General features: G+C 38.8%; 1 protein-coding gene across 6 annotated transcripts in view; it reads left to right on the forward strand.

The window, feature by feature from the left end:
- Nucleotides 1–24012, forward strand: part of OPA1 (OPA1 mitochondrial dynamin like GTPase) — an 86873-nt gene that overhangs the window by 29474 nt on the left and 33387 nt on the right. For all 6 annotated transcript variants that reach the window (XR_015240209.1, XR_015240210.1, XM_025913788.2 and 3 more), the window contains 15 exons: nt 510–596; nt 2102–2215; nt 6583–6663; nt 6790–6864; nt 7180–7251; nt 7335–7434; nt 7752–7882; nt 10473–10545; nt 10640–10712; nt 12032–12147; nt 13019–13083; nt 13873–13949; nt 19738–19903; nt 21880–22032; nt 23388–23496. Coding sequence is in view for 4 of the 6 variants with exons in the window: in XM_025913788.2 (XP_025769573.1) it covers nt 510–596; nt 2102–2215; nt 6583–6663; nt 6790–6864; nt 7180–7251; nt 7335–7434; nt 7752–7882; nt 10473–10545; nt 10640–10712; nt 12032–12147; nt 13019–13083; nt 13873–13949; nt 19738–19903; nt 21880–22032; nt 23388–23496 (1492 nt within the window). In the remaining 2 variants the exon portion in view is untranslated. The remainder of the gene's footprint in view (nt 1–509; nt 597–2101; nt 2216–6582; nt 6664–6789; nt 6865–7179; nt 7252–7334; nt 7435–7751; nt 7883–10472; nt 10546–10639; nt 10713–12031; nt 12148–13018; nt 13084–13872; nt 13950–19737; nt 19904–21879; nt 22033–23387; nt 23497–24012) is intronic.

Genomic DNA, 24012 nt, shown 5'->3' on the forward strand with positions numbered 1-24012 from the left:
ACGTACTCATTCTTACTGATTTAACGGTCTTCTTGGTGACTTTTTTTCTCTACTTTTATCCTTTCTTCGGTCTCTGTTTCTCACCCTCTCTGTGTGTCTCCCTCTGATCCACATACCAAACTTGATAGAGGATGATTCCCTTGCAGTTGGTCACTTGACTCCTTGTTTGGCCTTATGGTGTTAATGGCCTTCCTTTGTTGGGCACTTATTTTAGCTCTTCAATGTTAAACCATAACGTCCCTCTTTTAACATTTCATTAGAAGCTTAGGAAATCCTCAGTTAATGTACTTTATTAAATCAGTATATCTCTGAATAAAATAAGATGGATAAGAGGGAAATGGAATTTCATGCCACACTGTTTTACTATGAATGTGTATTTATATAATTGGAAAAAAACAATACAGTCATTATGGAAACACATTTTGGATTAATCAGCTTTTTTTCTCTTGACACATCTGATTTTTTTTTAATGTGTTCACTGTTTCATACTAATTTTTAAAATTTTGTAGAAATCCTTGATTGACATGTATTCTGAAGTTCTTGATGTTCTATCTGATTATGACGCCAGTTACAATACACAAGATCATCTGCCAAGGGTAAGTGAAAAATTAATACATAGTGAACTTGCTCATTAGCAAAAGAACACCTTACGTTTTTTATAATATTTATTTATTTTTGAGAGAGACAGAGACAGAATGCTAGTGGGTTAGGGGCAGAGATAGAAGGAGACACAGAATCCAAAGCAGGCTCCAGGCTCCGAGCTGTCAGCACAGAGCCCGACGCGGGGCTCAAACTCCTGGGCCGTGAAATCATGACCTGAGCCGAAGTCGGACACTCAACCGACTGAGCCACCCAGGCACCCCAAGAACACTTTACGTTTTAAAAAAGTTCTGTGTATATATTCCCAGACACACAATATAGACATATACATATGTGCACACCACACACAGACATAAACAGAGACATATGTCTTTTACCTATATAATATTATTTATGTGTTCTACATGATGTCGTAAGCATTGAATGTTGTTTGGCTGTTTTGGTTCACTGGCCCATTTGGCCCATTGTATAAATACACACGTTGAATTTATGTGTAATGAAGGAAGGTTATCAGGTATCTGCCATTATATATTTGTAATACCCATGGTACTAAAATACCTGAATAGTGGATTAAATTAGTGAGGGAAATTTAATTTCACAGAATTGAAAATGTCTTTGTAAAGAGTAAACTAGCTATGGAAAAGATGTGTACAACAGAAATGGTATGGTTTTAGAAGTAGTGGTTTAATTAGCATAAGGGTTTTTTTGTTTGTTTTTTTTTGTTTTTGTTTTTGTTTTATTCAAGTCCGTTAACATACAGTGTAGTCTTGGCTTCAGGAGTAGAACCCAGTGATTCATCTCTTACACATCACACCCCGTGCTCAGCTGTAAAGTGCCCTCCTTAATGCCTGTCAGCCATTTAACTCACCACCCCCCCACCCTTCCCCTCCAGCACCCTCAGTTTGTTCTCCGTACTTAAGAGTCTTTTATGGTTTACCTCCCTCTGTTTTCATCTTATTTTTCCTTCCCTTCCCCTATGTTCATCTGTTGTTTCTCAAATTCCACATATGAGTGAAATCATGATCTGACTGACTTATTTTGCTTAGCACAAGTCTTTAATAAAAATTTAGTTATAAATAATGGATCCAATTAATATTTTCCTGTTTATATTTTCAATAGGCATATGTGTATTGGCCATCGTTGTTTTCTGGATGGTGTTTTCAAAATCATTTAGCTGTAGCTATTTTAAAAGACTAAAAAAACCTCAGCAGTATTTCAAATCTATTTAAATGTAAGTTTGTGTTAAAAACTCTGGGGCGCCTGGGTGACTTAAGTGTCTGACTCTTGATTTTGACTCAGGTCGTGATCTCATGGTTCATGGGATCGAGCCCCATGTTGGGCTCTGTGCTGACAATGCAGAGCCTGCTTGGGATTCTCTCTCTCCCTCTCTCTGCCCCTCTCCCGCTTGTGCATGCTCTCTTGCTCTCTCTCTCTCTCTCTCTCTCAAAATAAATAAACATTTTTTTAAAATGTGAATAAATGTTATTTGTTCTGTGATAAGGTTGTTGTGGTTGGAGATCAGAGTGCTGGAAAAACTAGTGTGCTGGAAATGATTGCCCAAGCACGGATATTCCCTCGAGGATCTGGGGAGATGATGACACGTTCTCCAGTTAAGGTAGGACAGCAGGCCATCTGGGCGAAGCTCCTCAGGAAAGTAGCAGCTTCCGTCGAGTTTGTTCATTGTGTTGAAATGAAGAATTGTAAATGAGAAGACTGACACATAGCACTGGGAAGTACTCCTGTTGTGGAAATCGGTGGAGACACAGCCAGGAGGCCATTGTGACAGTTGCTGGGCAGGTGAGGGGAGAGAGATGGGAGAGGAGGGCAGAGGCGTGGTGGGGTCAGACTGCACTGAGCTGTTCATTGTTAGGACTCTAGATTTTATTCAATGTGAGGTTAGTGAGAGGCTAAGTAAGAGAATGGGAATATTGGCCATGGAGTTAGTAAATATAAATTTCCTAGTTTTACTGTAAGAAGAGTAGAGAAATGGGGTAGCAACAGTGGAAATATGTTGGGTAAAGAGAGAGATTTTTATATACTGATTGTAATGATCTAGTTTCAGAGGTAAAAATGATGTAAGAGAGAGGGAACGATTGTAATAGCAAAGCCTTTGAGGTAAACAAGGCTGGGACTCGTTTAATACATTCCAGCACTGTTTGAGGCAGTGTGTTGGTAAACAAAACAAAGATCTTTGCCATAATGGAGGATACGTTCTAGTAGAGGAAGCAGACAATAAATAGTAAACAGAATAAGTGACCAGATTATGTAGTATGTTAAAAGATGGTGGGTGTTTTGCCAAAAAAAAAAAAAAAAAAAAGTGGAGCCAGACAAGGGAAATGAGGCTGCCAGGGTGTTGGTAGACTGCATTGAGAAGGTGACATTTGAACCAGGATTTGCACTAAGTGAGGGAAGAAGTTGTGTGGATATCTAGTCTACGAGTGTTCCAGGCAGAGAAAAAGTTAGTGTAAAGCCCCTGAGGTGGTTAGGTGGTTTTCATGTTCGAGGCCAGTGTGGCTAGAGCACAGTTAAGATTAGCAAATGATGAGGTCAGAGTATGGATAATGGGAGAAAGGGAAAGCAGATCAGTAGGGCCTTGTTGGTCATCATGCAAACTTTGGTTTTTATTTTGAATAAAATAAGCAGTCCAGGGTTTTGAATAGAGCAATATTTTTCAAAGGCTCACTCTGGCTGCTGTTTTGAAAATAGACATAAGCAAGATGGGTAGAACCACGGAGACCACATGAGAAGCTATTGGAGTGTCTAGGTGATTCTTACACCAGGGAAGTAGCAGTGAAGGTGATAAGAGATGGTTGGATTATGTATCTATTCTGAAAGCAGCATCAATAGGATTTCCTCAGATACTTGATAGAGAGAGTCAGTTGTCAGGACAACTCCAGTGTTTTGGGCCTGAATAGATTTCCACATGTAATTGACATGGGGAAGTCTGGAGTAGAGTGAATTAGCTCTGGGAAGAAGATCAGGAGTTTGGGACTTGCAAGGGATGTTAACAAATAAATAGGCAGTTGGAGATACAAATTTGGAGAGAGGTCTGGGCTAGCGACATAAATTTAGGACTCGTAATCAAATATCTAAATGTGATATTTAACTCCATGATCTTACTGGGTAAGATCACCAAGGAAGTGAGGAGAGAGAAGACACAGGATGAAGGATTGTGTCCTGGGCATACCCAAGATTAAGAGGTTGAGGAAGGAGCAGACAACAAAGGAGCTTCTGAAGGAGCTACCAGTGTATTAGAGGGAATCAGAACAGTGCAGTGTAGTGGAAGTCAGGTCAAGAAAATACCGAGGGGGAGGTAGTGATCAGCGAGGTTGAAAGCTGCTGACAGATCAAGGAGGGTGAAGACTGAGAATCGACCGCTGAATTTACCAGTGGAGGCAATGAAGTAGAATATGTGCAAGTTTCCTTCTGCTTACTTCCCCTTGCTCAGTGACTCTAAGAGGCTAGATTATCAGCTGTTAAGTAAAGAGAAGGGAGAAACTGTTAAAGATTGAGCTAAGAAGGAAGACTTTCTAGGCCAGAAGTGAGTTGACAAGAGAAACTGAGAAATAATCGGGTTGCTGAGCCATACTGAGGTCCCCATTAAGATCTGTGGACATAAATTTGAGGGGAAGCTGTATGGTTGTGTATTGTTTTCTTTTACGTCAGGTAGTCAGGTACAGAGTAATTGGAGAATTAGAAAATTGACACCATCAAGAATGAAGACCAGAATAGACAATGAGGCTGATTCTAGAATCTTCCAGAAATGAAGCGGTCTAGTGTGTTCCATACAGAGTGCACTGTTTTGGGTCTGGGTGTGAACTCAACTATGTTGTGTAAAACTAGTTTCCTTTTCATTTCTCTATGGTTTTGTGTGAATGTACCCAACTTTATAGATCCATTTTCTATTGATGGGCACTTGGAATACTTCCATTGTGGGGGGAAATTGACTACACCTCATGCCTTGCTCTATAATCATCTCTAAAAACATTGTAAACCTAGCTTCTGCATTGTGAGCAGCACTGTAATTATAGCAGCTGTGGACAATGTTATATTTTAGGAAGGGGTTAATTTTCTTCTGGCAGGTGAGTAAATCATGGACAGATACCCTTGAAACATAAAAGCCTGGGTTTTTTGTTTTGTTTTGTTTTGTTTTGTTTTGTTTTTTTCCAGTTCACCATTACTCCTCTAGAATTTGCTAGAAGACTTCTCCTTGATGGACTCGGAACTCAATTTTTGTCTCTCCTAAACAAGTTGCCAAAATCTTGACTTAGCCTTTTTAGCAGCTTCTTTCTGCTTTGTTTCCACATGTGCAAATGCCTTACAGGGGGCAATTGTGCACAAAAAGTAGGGCTTGGTTTTTGGAGATTCATTTCTGCTGTCCATTTTTTTCTGGGGCTTTAGCACCTTAAATTCAGGGCTGCTTGATACCCTGATCTCTGATTTTGTCTCCTCAATCCAGTAAGACTGGTAACCTTTTCTCCAGTGCTACCATGTTCCACAAATCTGCTAGCACCCTGAGAGAAAACGGCCATCAGAATGTGTCCCTAACATCCTCGGGGGTCTTGGACTGAGTTCAGGCTGCCATGGTTGCTTTCTGATGCTTTCAACCAGCTGGATTTTATTGGTTATCTAGCCCGCTTTAGGTAGTCTCACTAGAAGGAATTGTATTTTTTTTTTTTTTTCAACGTTTATTTATTTTTGGGACAGAGAGAGACAGAGCATGAACGGGGGAGGGGCAGAGAGAGAGGGAGACACAGAATCGGAAACAGGCTCCAGGCTCTGAGCCATCAGCCCAGAGCCTGACGCGGGGCTCGAACTCACGGACCGCGAGATCGTGACCTGGCTGAAGTCGGACGCTTAACCGACTGCGCCACCCAGGCGCCCCAGAAGGAATTGTATTTTAAATTTTTTTTAAAATTTTTTTTTTTTTCAACGTTTATTTATTTTTTTGGGACAGAGAGAGACAGAGCATGAACGGGGGAGGGGCAGAGAGAGAGGGAGACACAGAATCGGAAACAGGCTCCAGGCTCCGAGCCATCAGCCCAGAGCCCGACGCGGGGCTCGAACTCACGGACCGCGAGATCGTGACCTGGCTGAAGTCGGACGCTTAACCGACTGCGCCACCCAGGCGCCCCAGGAATTGTATTTTAAAAATGAAACTGGAACATTATAGAGAAGCTTGAAAAGTTAGAAAAAAAAGAAAAGAAAAGAAAGAAAGAAAAGGAAGGAAGGAAGGAAGGAAAGAAAAAGAAGAGAAGAGAAGAAGGAAGGAAGGAAGGAAGGAAGGAAGGAAGGAAGGAAGGAAGGAATGTGAAGGTTAGAAGTTCTCAGGAAGGCCCTGTTCACAGGGCCTTGCATTGTTAGAGAATTCCTTATGCAAACATCACTCACTCCTTGGGCGAAGGCTGCCTTAGTTCCTGTGTGGTCAGTACCACTGTCTTTTGTGTGCACCTAGGTTTTACTATACTGTCGTGTCAGCTCTGTGTATACTTCTCCCAGAAGCAGTGAGGTCTAAGCCAGGGACGGTCCCTTCTTTGTTTCCCTCCTGCAACACTTGCACAGTTAGCCCTCAATAAATAGAAGTTGAGTAAATGAATTGTCCTTTACCTAAATTTACCTTTGAGGTTAAATGCAAGATTTTCTTTTTGTTTTTCAAGTTTTAGATTGATGGTTTTGTGCTCAGTACTCTGTGTAGCCATTAACTGGGAAAGGAGAGGGGCAGCAGCACTTTCAGTCATGAAAGAGTAGCCGCAGGCTTGTTGGGAAATTATGACACTTGTGACAGATGTATGGACAACACAGATAAATAGTTCTGTGATCTCTGCGCTGCCATGTTGACAGCCCCCAGGGATGCTCCTGGTGTGTGCTGCGAAGGGACCTGATGCGTGCAGTGCAATGGTCCCGTCTAGGCTGTGTTAGTGCTGTGGGAGTCAACGTGAATTGTAAATGCACTGTTGCGTGTCCATTTTCTGTTAATTTCAGGTCACTCTGAGTGAAGGTCCTCACCACGTGGCCTTGTTTAAAGATAGTTCTCGGGAGTTCGATCTTACCAAAGAGGAGGATGTAAGTAGAATTTACATGAGGTTCATGTGTGTAACTTGATAATGTGTATAAGCTTATGAACGACAACTAACTGGAATATTTGTTAAAGGAAGATTATCACAGGATTTTGTTGTTTTCCATTAATAGCTTGCAGCACTAAGACATGAAATAGAACTCCGAATGAGGAAAAATGTGAAAGAAGGCTGTACTGTTAGTCCTGAGGTAAGTGTTGTAGTTCATTTTAACAGTTTTATGGAAAGTGTTTTATGGAAATCCAAATGATTGGAAATAAATCATAATATTGGCATTCATGTTTAGAGAATACAGCTGTTTCAAGACAGATTTTTTTTTTTTAATATTCCAAATAATGTATCATTTGTGAGTAATTTTCTAGAGTGATTAACTTTTAGGATCAGAGAAAGGGTAACTTTTTTGTGAATGGATGAGATACAGAATTTTTAGAACACGTATCACCAATAAATCCCTAACAAACCGCCCCCCACAATTAGTTTCCTTTTGTTTTGTTTCCCTGAGTAGACCATATCCTTAAACGTAAAAGGCCCCGGACTGCAAAGGATGGTGCTTGTTGACTTACCAGGTGTGATTAATGTAAGTATATACAAAACTTACGTTTTATCTTGTTCCTATTGTGGAAAACATGTATAATGACATTTAAAACCTTTTTCTTCAAGACTGTGACATCAGGCATGGCTCCTGACACAAAGGAAACTATTTTCAGTATCAGCAAAGCTTATATGCAGAATCCTAATGCCATCATACTATGTATTCAAGGTAAATCTTATCAAAAGGTTTTAATTGCACCAATACGCTTCTTTCCTTAGCAATCTTAAGCTTTGTACGTTACATAAACATACAACATAAATATGTCTTGCCCTCCTGTAAACCATTCGTTTTATTAGTAAGTAGAAATGAAATTAAGAATATTTTGATAAAACATCACAGAAATTTTTATTAGCTAGAATTTCTTTTCATAACTAAGATAAATGTATTAAGAAAAATTTTCTTAGTATAATGTAGATACAAGGGTTAAAGTTACAAAATCTACTTGGCAATCATTGCAGTGTCATTTTTCAATTTTTTTTTTTCAGATGGATCTGTGGATGCTGAACGTAGCATTGTTACAGATTTGGTCAGTCAAATGGATCCTCATGGAAGGAGGACGATATTTGTTTTGACCAAAGTAGACCTGGCAGAAAAAAACGTGGCTAGCCCGAGCAGGGTGAGGACAAGCTCTTTATTATGAGAGAACAGATTCTTTGTATAGGCGTCAGCTGTAGCAGGAACTGGCTATAAAAACAAAAGAAACAAGCAATCAAAAAGTCCTTGTGGAATACTTTGGTGGGATTTTTTCTCCTCATTAAAAACAAAGTATTAGAAAGTTACAGTAAATTACTTAAGTGTAATTTTGAAGTATAAATAAAATTCCATAATTTCAGTTAGTTTGCTTCAGAAATTCTTGAATTACTAATGTTGCTTACTCTAATATAATCTTACGTGCTGATGTGCAGTCATTAACTACTTCTTAATTAACCACAAAATAATGATTGTGGTGTTTCTTTTCTAAATTTGTTTTTAGTTGATTTTCATAAATTAGTGTAAGACTAGTCACACTATAAATACCTTCTGGACATTGTGTATGCTTTTTTTTTTTTTTTTTTTTTTTTTTGCTACTATTATATTTCCCAACTGCTCAAAGACTGTGAAGCAGATTTTTAGAATAGAGAAGGCACTGGATTGGTGTTAGGCCTCAGCATTCTTATCTGGCCACCAACCGGCCGTGTGTCCTTGGACAAATCTTGTTACTTGTCTGCATCGAGTTAGTGCCTAATCCATGCTATCAATCTAGTTGGTGTCTTAGGGTCATTTTCATTTCTGAAATTCTGCGACTTCTATTCATGGGGTTCAGTGTCCCTCCTGTCCTTCTGTAACAACAAAAGAATTTTATTTCAAGGTAACGTTGTAAGTCTTACTAGGGTGCCAGTCTTGACGTAGGGCATGTTCTTTACCAAAGGTAAAGGCAGAAGGTAGTGGTTGCAAGTAGAGATTTTGTAGCCAGATTGCTTGGTTTCAAAAGCTGGCTCTACCCTTTGCTAGCTGTGTCATGTTGGGTAAATTTTTAAACTTTTTCAGTGCTTTAGGCTTCCTCATCTGTTGGAAATGAAGATATTAATGGTACTATCTCATAGGCTGTGAAGGTTTAGTGAGTTAAATATTTGTTGTAAAGTGGTTGAAATAGTGCTCTAACATTGCAAAGTTTTATATACATGGTGGCTGTCATCTGTTATTATTGTTATATCTCTGTCCCCCATAGAACATCTGCCATTAGAACTACTCATCCCTTGTACTACTGCATAGAGTTTCTCTCCTTCCCACCTGAAACATCTGGGACTGTGCCTCTTGTGCTGGATTCCCAGGACAGACCACCCCTAGGTTCACTGATTCTGTAGAAGAACTCACGGGACTCGGCACATAGTCGTCCTTATGCCTAAGATCTATTAACAGTATTGGATGCAAAGCAAAATCATGAAAGGCTAAATAAAGTGCAAGAGCCTGGTGTCTGGAGGAAACCTGGTTCAGGTTTCCAAGAGCCCTTTCCTAGTAGAGTCATGTGGGAAATGCTCAATCCCTCCAGCAACAAGTTTCTCATGAGACTCGGCACCTGAGGTTCTTACTGGGGGCTGGTCATGTAGGCACCCTCAAGTACCAAAATTCCAGACGCCCAAAGGAAAGCCAAGTGTTCAGCCGAAACCACACTGCTTGCACAATGAGTCACTGTTATGTGGAGAAAGTTTTATGTCAATGTGGGAATTGTTTACCAGTGAGGTCCTCAAATGCCAGCCAAGGACAAGCAGACCTTTCTAAGGACAGCAGTCTCAGGCCTGCTGTGTTAACTCTTCTGTGCGCAACCTCCATGGCCTTTGCTTTGCCTTATTTTGAGGGGGAGGCCTGCTGTGGCGGTTTTGGTCCTGGTTGGAGGAGGGGAGAAGTGAGGTAGAAGCAAATTCTGTGCCTCTTTCCCAGCTCCTTTTATTTCTTTCATGTCTTTCCCCTCTTCTCTAGGATAGTTTATATTTATTTTGAAATGCAACTGAAATTTATATCAGTCCTTTTTTATACCAAAGCTTCAGCATTGGCTTAGGGCTGTGACTTGTCTTAGAGGATGGATTCTTACCTGCAGTATTAATTTGAATAGGCATAGGGAGCAGGAACTCTTACATTGTATGAGGGATTGATCTCTGTGGAAATGTGCATTTTCCTGGGGACAGGGTCTCTAGCTTTTATTACGTTTAGAAAAGGGTTTTGACCCTAAAAGAGCCAGTGGATCCCAATATTTGTAAAAAAAGAGAAAAAGAAGTCCAACTTGGTTAGGATTTATATATTTGAAGAAAAGTATGGGAAAATAAAAACAGCAGCTACTATTTATTGAGCGACTCTGCGTGCCTGGCACTGTGGTAACGTACCTACCATATTGCCTCATATCATGTTTTCAGCCATCATTTTGAAAAAGTTCAGCAGCTTACTTAAAGCTGCGTAGCTAAGGAGTGGAGGAGCTGAAATTAAACTAAGGCCTGACCCCAAAGCACTGTACAGCATTCCCAGTTTTCATAATGCATCTTGTAGTGTAGTGAAATTAAATGTGTTTTTTCCCCTCAAGTAGCAATCGAAAAGCATTTTAATACTTTTGTATAGATTTATATATTTGAGGGTGTATATACAGCATTATTAAGTTTGCTTTCTGAATAGTATATTATGCTTCAAAAAATTATATAAACCTGCATCTCACATTTATTTCCCACTTTTAAAAATAGATTCAGCAGATAATTGAAGGAAAACTCTTCCCAATGAAAGCTCTAGGTTATTTTGCTGTTGTAACAGGAAAAGGTATGCAAAGATGGATTCTTACAATTTCAGTTTTTGTTGTTTTCAAATAATAAAGATTAATTTTCTTAGTGAGAATTTCATTGTCTTTCCCTAGGGAACAGCTCTGAAAGCATTGAAGCTATAAGAGAATATGAAGAAGAATTTTTTCAGAATTCAAAACTCCTAAAGTAGGTATATGTTTTAAATACTTGGAGGGAGTAACTTAAGCTGTTCTCACTTAAAGTTTGCTTTATAGCATTAGTTTATCATTGAATTTCCAGAATTTTTCTGAAATAGTGATCTGGATGTAATAGGCAGGCCTGCAGGCTACTAAGAATTAGGAGCAGCTTGGGGCGCTGCGTGGCTCAGTCAGTTAAGCGTCCAACTTCGGCTCAAGTCGTGGGCTTGTGGTTCGTGGGTTCAGGCCCCGCGTCAGGCTCTGTGCTGACAGCTCAGAGCCTGGAGCCTGCTTTGGATTCTGTGTCTCTCTGTCTGCCCCTCCCCTGCTCATGCTTTGTCTCTCTCTGTCTCTAAAAGTGAATAAACATTAAAAAAATTAAAAAAAAAAAAAAAAAGAATTAGGAGCAGCTTATCACATGGTACAATACATGCTCGTATGAAAACCTGCCCCTGGGGATATGGGCACTGAAGGACAACACGGACACATCTTTAGTTGTTTTACTTATGAAGTGACTTTTTTAAGATCAACACTTACATTTTTATTTATTTATTTTTTTGAAGAAACCCATCCTTCTGGTATTTATGTTTACTTATTTTTTAAGTAAACTCTGCCCCCAACGTGGGGCTTTGACTCAAAACCCCAAGATGAAAGATGAAGAGTTGCATGCTCTACTGACTGAGCCAGCCAGACGCCCCCAACAATTCAAAATTTAGATTTTTAAATACGTGTACTCGTTTCTCTTTCAGTAATGGGGAAAGTGAGAGTGGGGGTTGGGGATGTCAAAGGGGTATCTTTAAATAGATATTGACAGAAAATAAGATCCTGAAAAAAAGTAAAAAGGAAGAGTTAAATGATAACTGAATTACCTTGTATGTAGAGAGTCTCTTAAAATGGCAAGGTATGTTTGACTCTGCATTAGTACAGTAAATCAAGATAGTTCTTGCAAACATAGTCTTGAGTCTTATCTATGGGGACGGGAACTGACAGGTGTAGAGAACTGAGGTGTCCAGCATGGCAGGCACTGGCCTCGGGTGATTATTTATAAAGTGTGAATTAGTTAACTTTAAAGAAATTAAAACTCCAGTTCCTCAGCACACTAGCCATACACTCCAAGGGCTCAATAGCCCCATGTGGCTGGTAGCTGCCATGTTGGATAGCTCAGATACATTGTTTGTATCACAGAATGTTTTATTGGATAGTGCTAGTATAAAATGTGAGAGTGGTATTCTCATTACATTATCATAACGAGCACGTTTCCAAATTTGGTGATAGTTATCGTCCTTCTTGCCATTTTTATGTACTTTAGCTTTTATTATTTTTTAATAGGACAAGCATGCTAAAGGCACACCAAGTGACTACAAGAAATTTAAGCCTTGCTGTATCAGACTGCTTTTGGAAAATGGTACGAGAGTCCGTTGAGCAACAGGCTGATAGTTTCAAAGGTAAGTTGGCTGTTTAAAATAAGCTGACAACTTTAGACATTTTATTAGTTGGCAAGGTTAGGTATCCGTCAGATTTTTTATTCCTTTAACAGTGGCTTTTTACTTCCATTTTCTGTTAGATAATATGTGGAAAATGGAAAAAATATAAATCTTTAGTTGTTGTACGAGAACACTTTCACCTTCAGAGGAAACATCCCAAGGAGGACTTTGCAGATTTTCAACAGAGTAGAAAGTTTGCAGTAGTGTTTGAGAGCAAGAGCTTAGTAAACCATAGTGGACTCAGATTCCCCCTTCTAGAGGGAAGAGGGGACTGGTGTTGGGGGGCAGAGCAGCCTGTGCTTCAGCTACTTTGTACCAGTTCCTGAATGCCACGCTTTCTTGCTCCTTGGCTTTGCTTCCATAGTTTCATTTGATGAGAGTATACTTACCTTCCCTTTTCCCATGTAGAAAGTCCACCTGCTGAGTCCCTCAGCAACCTTAAGAGTATTGTTGTTACTCTCATTTTACAGAAGAAGAAACTGGGGCACAGAGTAACTTACCTAAGTAGTGCACCCAGCTCATACATGGTCGAGAATAGACCCAGGATTTGAATCTTGGTGGTGTGATTCCAGAATCCATGCCTTTAGCAGCTGTACTAAGCTGTTCCCTTGTGTGTGTTGTGGATTGAAAATGGAGAAACTAAAGTCAAGGAGATTAGTTTGGAAAACTTGCAGAGGTGAGATTCTGACATGTTGAGAGCCCACGGCACTCAGGAGCCATAGGCGTGCACTCAGCAATTCCGTTAGTACAGAGATGTGTGAGATCACCTTTAACCACTGCAGCTGGGAAGAAAGAGAATCCTTAAACTGGAACACCTTTTCTTCTTCCTTAGCAACACGTTTTAACCTTGAAACTGAGTGGAAGAATAACTATCCTCGTCTACGAGAACTTGACCGGGTAACGTTTGTGTACCTCATGTATTTTGTATATGTCTTATTTGATACTGTGCTCTAACAAAAATTTATGTTGATGAGCAAACTCTGGTAAGCCAACCTGCTTCGGTTTTGACCATAAGATTACTAATTTAGAGCTGCAAGAATATATTCCCGGAGCAGTTATCTCTTCTACGATAATTTAAATTATTTATTACATAATATTAAAAAATAATTACAGATCATAAGATACTAAAGCAAGTATTTAAAAATGTTTTTCTGATAAAATGAAGAACATTCTTTAAAGGTCTTCTAGAATTAACATATTTATGTAATACAGACTTTTTAAAATCGTACATCGACTCTTTTACCTTTTCAGCATTTACTATGGAGAAATATACTCTGATTAGTGGGACTTAAATATTGGTATTCCTTGATTTTAAAATGCCATCTTTTATAAAACAGCATCAGTTTACTAATACTAATGGACTAAATTAATATGTACTAATACGTTCACATAACATTTGTTATGTGAAAAACTTACCTGACTGAATAAATGTTACATGAAAAACTACAGTGAGCATTGAATGAATAAGGTAGACATTTGTGTCAGTGTCTTTGTCCTTATCTGGCTATTTCTCATTCCTAAAAATGAGACTAGAAGAGAAGAGCATTATTTGCTGGTCATGCCTGCTTCAAACCTAAGCTCAGCCTGTTTGCCTGTCAGAGGCCTTTGTAGAGATCTCTGAAACTCATGGCAGGGCAGATTGACTCTCTTGTGAAAATCTTACTTATTTGTATCTGTATTACCTAGAACGAACTATTTGAAAAAGCTAAAAATGAAATCCTCGATGAAGTTATCAGTCTGAGCCAGGTCACACCAAAACATTGGTGAGTATTTGACCTTTTCTCAAAAATATTGCTATATAGATCAGAATGAAATACTAACATTTAGGTTGATAAAGCAGTGATTTATTGTAGCCTTGGCTCATCCCCCAAAACTCTTAGTAAATAAGTAATAGTATAAAAGTATGTCTTTTTTCAAAACATAACCACTTTTGTTGTCTAACCAGCTAAGTATTTAAGTACAATAAACTATGTATTTATTTAAGTATGTTTCAGAAAAGATATTAAGAAAAATTGTTCTCTCCACAGTCTTTTTAAGTCTTGTTTCATCTTAGGTTTTTCTTTACCTTATACTTAATAAACACTTAATTTTGATTTCTTTCAAGTCATTTAGGCAAAAGTTTCATCAAATTGTGCTTAAAGATTAGTCTTTCAAAATTGGTTACTCTTGTTAGATTAATCACAGAGAACAAAACTATCGAGAAAATTGGTTTGTAAAGGGAAAAGGGTGTGTGTTTTTAAGTTCTCATTTCTGAGCAGGAGCAGTTGGTGCTTTTTATAATATACACCTCATATGTTTTGTACAAATAATATTTCAAGTTGAATTCTATTTGAGATTCTTAAAAAATAGCAGGTAAATCCATCCTTTTGAAAACTACTCCTGCAAATCTCTCTCAGGGCAAACTATCACCTTCTATTTATGTGTATGTGAATTTGGCACTCTTAAATTTATTGGAATGGGACACTAACCAGAATAGGTTCTATGTACCTCAAGTAAGCTATGTATAAATAGCCTTGATTTTTTTGCAGTCATATTTTAATGAACAAATTCATTGTACATAAATTATGTTTCTAATGAAGCCTATACTGTTTCTAAGAATTTATCATTCTTGGAATAGAACTATCCTTACTGCCATTCTTTATAAATATTTTCTGTACCTCTTCTGTTGAAGAGGTTCTGTGAAGAGTTGAAGATTATCAAAATTGAGCCTAGACAGTTAGTGTCCAGTACTTAAGTTTGAATTCAGTATTGCTAGTTTCCCCATCCTGGTGCCCTTTCTTCCTCAGTGGTGAACCATTTTCTTTCTTTAAGGAGTCAAAATTTGCCTACTTTTAATCTCCTCTCCTTATCCCCAAAAGGATTCTGATCTTATCTATACTTGTTGATTGATTAGTCAAGTGTGTATATATATCCAGATTATCTTTGTTATTATTTGTATTTTAAACCAGTTCTGTGGCTTTCTGTAAGCCAAATGGCTTTTGAAATTGCGAGAGGTAGATGTATATACACACCCACACACGCACATGCGTGCACACGCACATAAAGAATGAACACTACTTCCATTCTAGGTTATATGAGGACAGTATACACGGAAAGTGATTTGTAAACTGTAATAGCTGGTAATGCTGTTTATGGGAGAAAAATAGAGTGCCTCTGTAAATTCCTGGCATCACCAGATGAAATGGTTAGTGTCGTTTGGGCAGAACAGTCTGAAATCAAAGTATTCCTGCACTAAAGTGAACCATGAGGTTAAACACCGTTTATTTAGTATGCAGGTGGCTGAAGGGAATTGTGAAGGGCTGAGAAGCCTATATTTCCAGAGTGCGTGTAGAGAAGGCAGGGGAGGGAAGGAGGACATCTAGCTGCTAGCGATGTATTTTGTGAGCCGCTGGAGCAGGTGATTCTGTATTTTATCAGATCAACTTTTTTTTTTTTTTTTCCTGGTTCTAAAGCTTGATACAAACATAGATCAAAATAGCAGGTCCTAATTGTAACTGTTCATGCCACACTGAATTCAACTGCATTGTACCCAAAATATTTTATTTTTGTGACATAGTTGATGTTGCCTTAAGCAGTATTTTGTTCTTGTTGCATAATGAATGCCTTATGTGATATTTTAGGGTGCATGCCTAAGATGTTAATTATTTCATTGCCAGGACTATTTGATCTATATTTGGTGATCTGGAAACAGTGTTACAAGCGTTTTATGTCCTAAACATGATAGTTTGTTATTAAAGGCATTCTAGTCTACTGTAACTATATTTTAAGAAAGTTATTGGGGGTTTATATTCAACGTAAGTTGCATTATAGGGAGAAATAGGCTCTCAGCGTTTCCACACAATATACCTGACCTGATCATCAGGGATTGATTGCTGACATTAAGTATAAGATATTGATATATCGTTAACATTATGTGACTGTTACTATAGATAGATCTTTTTTTCATACGTCATTTAGAAGGATAGCTGGATGGATTTATAGAAACACTTTAAAAAATGCTACAGTGTTATGCATACAGCTATTGGTTAAAAGTACTGAGTTTATTTTGTTGAAATTTGAAAAAATGAAAGGAAAATGGGAACTCACAGTTGAGTCCCCTGACTCAGATTTGAGGAATCAGAAAAGATCTCTGATACCATAATCCTGGATTTAAAGAATAAGTGGTATGACAGGAGAATTGCAGAGGCCAGGAGATGAGAGGAGGCAAGGGGACACAGGTGGCTGAGGGCTGTTACCTACAGCTTTAGCATAGAAGGAGGCAAGAGGCAGGAGAGAAAGCAGTACATAGAAACAAGATACAGATTATTAAGGGCCATACAAGCCATGTTCGGAAGCTTGGAACCCATGAGCACCAAGGGCCACTGAATATCTTTAGGGCAGATTTGCAGTTTAGAAAGATCTTTATAGTAGGGCAAGTGGGATGCTGTGAAGAAGGAGGCAGTGAGCAAGGAGGCCACTGGCTGCTGAAATTACTAGATGAGAGATGATGGCAGCTTGAACTTGAGTCGGGATGGTGCAGATGGAGAAGAGGAGACACCTAGCAGATAGAATTGACAGGATTTAGTGACTGGATGTGTAGATAATGGAGAAGTTCATTAAACAGTGAGTGCATTTCTACATAGTAATTACATTGCTGCTAATTTATAGGAGTGAAGATATATTTGACAAAGATGAACATAAGAATCGTAAGAATCGTCACCATGGTTTTGTGTTAGTGTAAAAAAATTGAAAACTTCCGTTTCCTATTTGAAATTACGTCATATTTGATTTATTCATAGAGTGTATTACTGTGATGACACTATGGAAGAATGTAGGAAATTGACATGGAAAACGGTACAATATGCTTTTAACTAAAGTAGTATGTGCAATTTGATCCCCTCATGTAAACACACAAATATTTATGCAGGCATTAAATGTTTTATTGATAAATAAAGCTGTGAATAGTGGTTATACCACTGAAAGGGGAATTATGGAGGACTTACTACTTTTTCTGTATTGGTTGAAGTTATTATATAGGGTAAGTCCTTTGCTTTGAAAGAAGAAATTTCTATTTTGAAAAGTGTTTTGATTAACATGCAGTGTAGACAAAGATCCTGGAGGTACAGAGGTGAATGAGCAGAACTATAATGTTAACTGAATTTTGTGTGTTTGTGGACTTTTCCCTAGATGATGGCAAAATTTAGAATAGAGAAGTCTACCATCATCTAAAACATGCTAGGAAACGTAAACAAGGGCTCAAGTCAGGGTAGCAGGCGGTGTAAACTGGCCTCACAGCACTGGAGTTTACACGAGAGCTGAGGACTCTTGTCCGGGGAGAGATTTTGGAGTGAAGGGAACCTGGCTTCCACTCCCTAACTCAGCACCTTCCAGTCAACAGGATGTGAGGACAGTCACTGTTTGGAAGGGAGAGCCAGGAAAGGTCTGAGGATATATGGAATGGGGAAAGAGTGGGAATGTAAAGCGGTTTGTTTGTTATGGAACAGGGTATTGGGGGCACAATAAACATGATTATGAGGGAGAGGAGCAGGGGGAGTCTGGACAGAGGACAGCAGCTTGGTGACGAAAGGGCAGGTGAGGATGGGTGACAGGAGCTCCCTGTGGTGGACTGGAAAACAGCCTCCTTTGCGAACATTACCTAAGCTCGTCAGGATTTGGTGGTCTGGGATTTTGTTATTATCTCCTCGAAAGGGTGTCTGGAATGTCAGTTCCTCCCCCATAGACCCCTGGGAGGAGGTAACAGACCAAGTCTTTTCTGACGCAGGAGTGGCAAAAAGCCCTGGTGGTCAGAGGCTGGATCCTGGTTTTTTGCTTATCTTTCAGAAATCTTGGGTTTGTGTTTAAAATTTTATCCAAATAGGAGGCACTGACAAGCTTTTTTTCTTCCAGCCTGCTCCTAAAATTTTCCGCCTATCATTATGTGTCATTAACACCATGACTAAATTGACTTTGTCCTTCTGGTCCTCTGTGGTGTGTCCTCTCCTCACACTCTTTCTTTTGTTTTCTGCTTGTAACCCAAAAAAAGACCTGAAAGTTAGCAAGGGGAAACCAGCAGCTAAGCCGATTGACTCAGTACACTTGACTTGACACAAAATGTTAAGTGAGTATGAGCAGTCTTGGATGGGAGGGAGTGTTGGCGCTCCTCAACTAAGAAAATTGCATCTTGGCTTCTGGACAGCCGGGATGTTGCTGCTACAAAAGTGGCTGTTGTAGACGGTTGAGGTTGCTGACCGCTTTTGGTAAGCAGAATGTTTTTTGTATGTTGTCGTATTATCTCGCAGTAGAAATTAGTTTGGGAGAAGCCAAATACATATTTTCTTGAGAGTTCAGTTTTTTTCTTCATTGAAATAGTTGTTTTTTTCTTGCTTAGAGATCTGTGGTCTTGTAAGGTACTTTTTAAGGCAGGATGCTCAACTTGGTTATGCATCCTTTATAGTGTTGCCTTTATCATGATGTGTTGACCAGTTTTACCTAGCAATATCCCATAACATCTCTGTGCTCTGTGCTGTGGTCTGATAAATTGTTAAAATTATACCTAAAAATTCTCAGTCTTCGACTGCACTTTTCAGTCAATACATAAAAAGTCTGTATAGGCAAATAAGCACAGGAAAAGATGCTTAAAAGTATTCGCCGTTAGGGAAATGCAAACGAAACTGCAATGAGATACCACCGTAAACCTGTCAGAATGACTAACCATATCAAATGTTGGCAAGAAGCAGAGCATCTAGAACTCTCATACTGTGCTGGTGGGAATGTAAAATAGTTCACCCATTTGGACAGTTTGGCAGTATCATAAAAAGTTAACTATGTAGCTACCAAATGATGCAGCTCTTCCAATCCTAGATATTTTGCCCGAGAGAAGCAAAAGTATGTGTCCATAAAGACTTGCATGTGAAAGCTCATTACGGCTTCGTTTGGAAGAACTAACGGTGGGAAACAACCCAGATGTCCAATAGCAGCTAAATATGTAAACAGATCCATGCAGTGGAATACTACTCAGCAATAAAAAGGAGTGAGACAGGGGCGCCTGAATGGCTCATCAGTTAAGTGGCAGACTCTTCATTTCAGCTCAGGTCATGATCTCATGGTTCGTGAGATCGAGCCCCACATTGGGCTCCGCACTCACAATGCATGGAGCCTGCTTCCCGTTCTTTCTCTCCCTCTCTCTTCTCTTCCCCCACTCGCAATCGCTCTCTCTCAAATAAATAGACTTAAAAATAATTTTTAAAAAAAGGAGTGAAACATTGATACATACAATATGGAGAAATCTCAAAATGGTTTTGCCGAGTGAAAGAAGACAAAAATAAGAGTATATACTGTATGGTTGCATTTATACACAATTCTAGAAAATATAAGCCAACCTCTAGTAACTGAAAGCAGATCCAGCAGCTAGAACTTTTGAAGATGATGGATAGGTTGGTTCTCTTGATTGCGGTGATACACAAGTTTGTTCATATGTCAGCACTGTAAATATGATACTTCAATGCAGCTGTTTTTAAAAACAATATAATATTTAAATTTGATGTTCTTGAAACTTGTTTTGTCTAATTTCAGGGAGGAAATCCTTCAGCAGTCTTTGTGGGAAAGAGTATCAACTCATGTGATTGAAAACATCTATCTTCCAGCTGCACAGACCATGAATTCAGGGACTTTTAATACAACAGTGGACATCAAGCTTAAACAGTGGACTGATAAACAGCTTCCTAATAAAGCAGTAGAGGTTAGGATATAATTTAATTAAATGGGTAAGAAGCATTATGTGAAGGGAGTAGGAGCCGTGAATTTTAGGTTTTATTCCCATCACAGCCACTTTTTCTCCTTTTAGTCTTTAGGCTCCATTTATTCTCTATTCCTTATCTCTGTGTTGGGGTCAGCCTTAATCCTATTACCAGTTACTACCACTATAAAAATTTACTGATTGGCATTTTGTTGGTCTGAGGGCATTGGTCCTGTTCCAAAGATAGCATTTAACAAAACCAGCAGAATTTGCTTAACTGTGAACTGTTTTTAACTTTTTCTGCGAATAAGGATCCCATAAGAAAAATGTTTAATGGTTGAACTATTTCACCTATTGATTTTCTGCTGGGCTCAGTTGCACTTAAATAATCATTTCCTTAGTTAGGATCCTGCCAGAACATTAGACCAAGAATTATAAGAAAGTCCCTTAAAGAATGCTTATCTGTTACACATTGGCTATACCACGTAGTAGTTGGGTGGTCTTTGGACTCCAGGTGCTTAACCTTTCTGTTTACTTGTACAATAGGGATGATGATGTTGCCCACCTCGCAGATTGTTATAAGGAGTAAATGTGCGTAATACATAAAATACTTAGACACACCTGGCCCACGGTAACTGCGCAGTAAATGCCAGCTGCTGTTACTGTGATGATGAGCATCCCCTGAGCTGATCTGCCACGTGTATTAGTCTGAAGAATGATTGCGCTCGCTCAGTAAGACGCGGTGTGTCCTGTGCTTCTTTGTGAGGTTGCTCACAAAATGAGAGTCAGTGTCAAAGATAATTTCATTTTTCATACTTACCTTGTCAGCTTCTAATTATTTGGGCGTCATTCCCCCCTCTCCTGTCCTGCTCCAGCCCTGACTGCACCTGTTTTCTCAGTTTCTTCCAGCTTCTCTTTCTGAGAGCTGGCAGCTGCTCTGCTGAAGCTGCATACTGCTGACCCCTGTCAGTTCTCCACACATTTACCCCTGAAATAGCTAGAGAGCTGCTGCCATCACTCACCAGCTCTCCTCACAACCTGCCTAAAAACATCTGTGCGGCCCCGGTCCCACGGTAGGATATTTTCACATCCTAAGGCTCGGCCGTGGAAGTAGTCATTCTGTCTCCTGCCGCCTTCTCCCTTCTCACCTGGGTGTGGCGGAGACATGAGGATCTGCCGAAGGTCAGGAAACATAGATTCTAATACCTCACTGGATATTCTTGAACAGCCATCTTTTTTATGCTGTGATTTCTTCATGTTTGAAAGGACCAGGGCTAAATAAAAAACACAGCATTAACCAGCCCACTTAATCATAAGTAGATTTAGTTCTTCGTTACTTCTGGCACTGGGCTCTTCCTTCCAGGTAATTAGGAGTTAGCTGTGATAGAGCCTGAATACTGCTGGGTTCTGTTTGAAGGTATTGATGCTTTGCTTCATGTATTTGCATAAAGGCAAACATGTGAAGAAGACTAAATCGTTATGAAATTTTAAACTTTCTGCAGAATGAAAGAAGCAGGCAGACTCACCTCTTGTACAGAAGGAAATAAATTAGTGAACTAAGTCTGGGGGCTGATTGGAGTACAGACCTTAAGTCAAGGGGGCAATTTCTTTTCAGCTCCAGCTAGTGTTATGTAGGAATGTGGGTACAGTGCTGCTGGATAGTTCAAGAGAGGCTGGAAACACAGATTTTTATATGAAGTCTCTCTCTTTTTAATGTTGGCTCTGTTTGTTAAAATTTAAAACACCATGTAGGTCTAGCAAAACATGTCAGGACGCCAAATCTACCCCACTAGCTATCAGTGTGAGATCTCTAGGCCAGTGTTTATGTATGCGGCCTTTAAAAAAAAAAAAAAAGTGGTTTCATATGTACTTTGTGATAAGCTTATTTCATTTGTTTGGCTTTAATTCACATGTTTGTCATGTTACATATTAAATATAAGTATGTACTGTGAATACAGCTTTTTTTCTTTTAAACCTAGGTTGCTTGGGAGACCCTACAAGAAGAATTTTCCCGCTTCATGACAGAACCAAAAGGGAAAGAGCATGATGACATATTTGATAAACTTAAAGAGGCTGTTAAGGAAGAAAGTATTAAGCGCCACAAGTGGAATGATTTTGCGGAGGACAGCTTGGTATGTCATTTGTATGTTAAGGTGTCGGCCTCATGCTTTTATATAATTTCTCAAATTGGTATCTTTTTGTAGGAAGCTGTTTTTATATGGCCATTTCAATTAGGTTCTGAATTTAAAATAATGAGGGGAAAGAAATAGTTTAACCATCTGTAATTAGCTCTTTAACATTTCTCTGCTATTTCTTTTCTTGGCTAGCATTTCAGAAAAAAAGTCAAACTTCGCGGTAAAGAGGCTTCTGTTAACTTCCACAAATTGTTGTCCACTAGCCATTACATGGACCTGATCTACAGATGGCTCAGATAGCTGCTTCTCATTTTACCCTTCGTGGTAATAAAAGGAATTAGATGCATTGGTTTTCAGTGGATTTGAGTCATACAATATTAGACTTCTAAAATAATGCTAACTGCCACATGTTGAATGCTTGCAAGGTGCCTGAAACTCTACAGTGTATTTTGTAAGCAGATTTTATTTAGTTCTTAAGCAGCCTTATTATTGTCCTTGGCAAAACTCAGACCCAAGCCCTGACTCTGCTACAAAGCCTGACTCCTGACCTTCACCAAATCCAACCACCTCCAGCAGATCTTTTGTTACGTAGAACGTTCCATCACCATAATCAAACCTGGTTAAGCACCTGCTCTCTTCCCAGGCAGTTCTGAGGAGAACTGTTGAAAGATTGAACAGTTTTCCAGGATAATGCATATCGCACTGTGGGCTGGTCATAATTGTAATTTATTTTAGAATAAGTGTTTGTTTTCATGTTTGAAAGCTATGTTCGTTCTTGTTAAATGCCTTATAAGACTAGCTTCCTGAGAGAATAGTGTCCTTTTTCATGCATTCATTCAATAATTATAAAATTTAGAGATCAGTTTTCTTATAATGAAGAACTCACATTTGCTTATGATTGTCTAGACCTTTTAAGCTTTCCTCCTTTACACTTTTCATTGGTGTTAACGGTGAGACAGTGGTTGTTTTTCTCGTTTTTTTGGAAATGCTAACACAGATCATATGGCAAAAAGGAGAGGTAGCGATGATCTGAATCATTAACTCCTGAGTTACTAGGGTTCTAGGTGCAGATTTTATGTGGTTACATGTGTAACATACCTCTCTCGATCTTAGACATAGCTTACTCAATTTGGAATAGGAAGAAGTCTTCACTGTTTATTTTTTGGGGAAGAAAGCTGACAAGTGGGCAGGTAATAAGACCTGAATTTGCATGGAAGGGGCATACTTTTATGTTGTTTTAGGCACATCTGTTCTTTTGGATGTTTGATAAGCTGTCAATTTGAATACAGTTACTAAGATTATAAGGCCTAGATAGATCAAAATTGGCTGTTTTTCTTTCCTTGTTATTTCAGAGGGTTATCCAGCACAATGCTTTAGAAGACCGTTCCATATCTGATAAACAACAGTGGGATGCCGCTATTTATTTTATGGAAGAAGCTCTTCAGGCTCGCCTCAAGGACAGTAAGTAGGACATGGGTTGAGTTGTGAGTATTCGCAGTGGTGAAGCGGGGTGGGGGGGGGGTCATCCAACTTGATGAACGTTTGTAAAATAAAGTTTAAAAAAATAAATAAATAACATTTCATAGCTTTGTCATTAATAACATAGTTAAATTTTTTTGTGGGATTTTTCAGTCAATGGCTTAGTAACTAGGGAAAATATTAAATAAATTGGACATACGTTCATATGTACTCCTATTCTGAAAAAACTATAAGACCATTTTAGTGTTTGCCTCTATACCTATGGAAACGGTATACCTTGCAATACCAATTGTACCTTGCGCAGATTATAAACATATATAATTAAATCCTTTCTTCTACATGTACCATATCAATCATGTAATTTTTTTTGTCTTTATTTCAGCTGACTTTATATTGATATAGCACTTTGAAATAGTTAATAAAATAAAACTCTTTAATATTAGTTATAATCTATGTACTTGGTAAATGATAAAATTTTTGATGAATTTTTAAAAAGTT

Source organism: Puma concolor, chromosome C2 (assembly GCF_028749965.1).
Source record: "Puma concolor isolate L17-30 chromosome C2, mPumCon1.1.hap2, whole genome shotgun sequence".
NCBI classification, from domain to species: domain Eukaryota; kingdom Metazoa; phylum Chordata; class Mammalia; order Carnivora; family Felidae; genus Puma; species Puma concolor.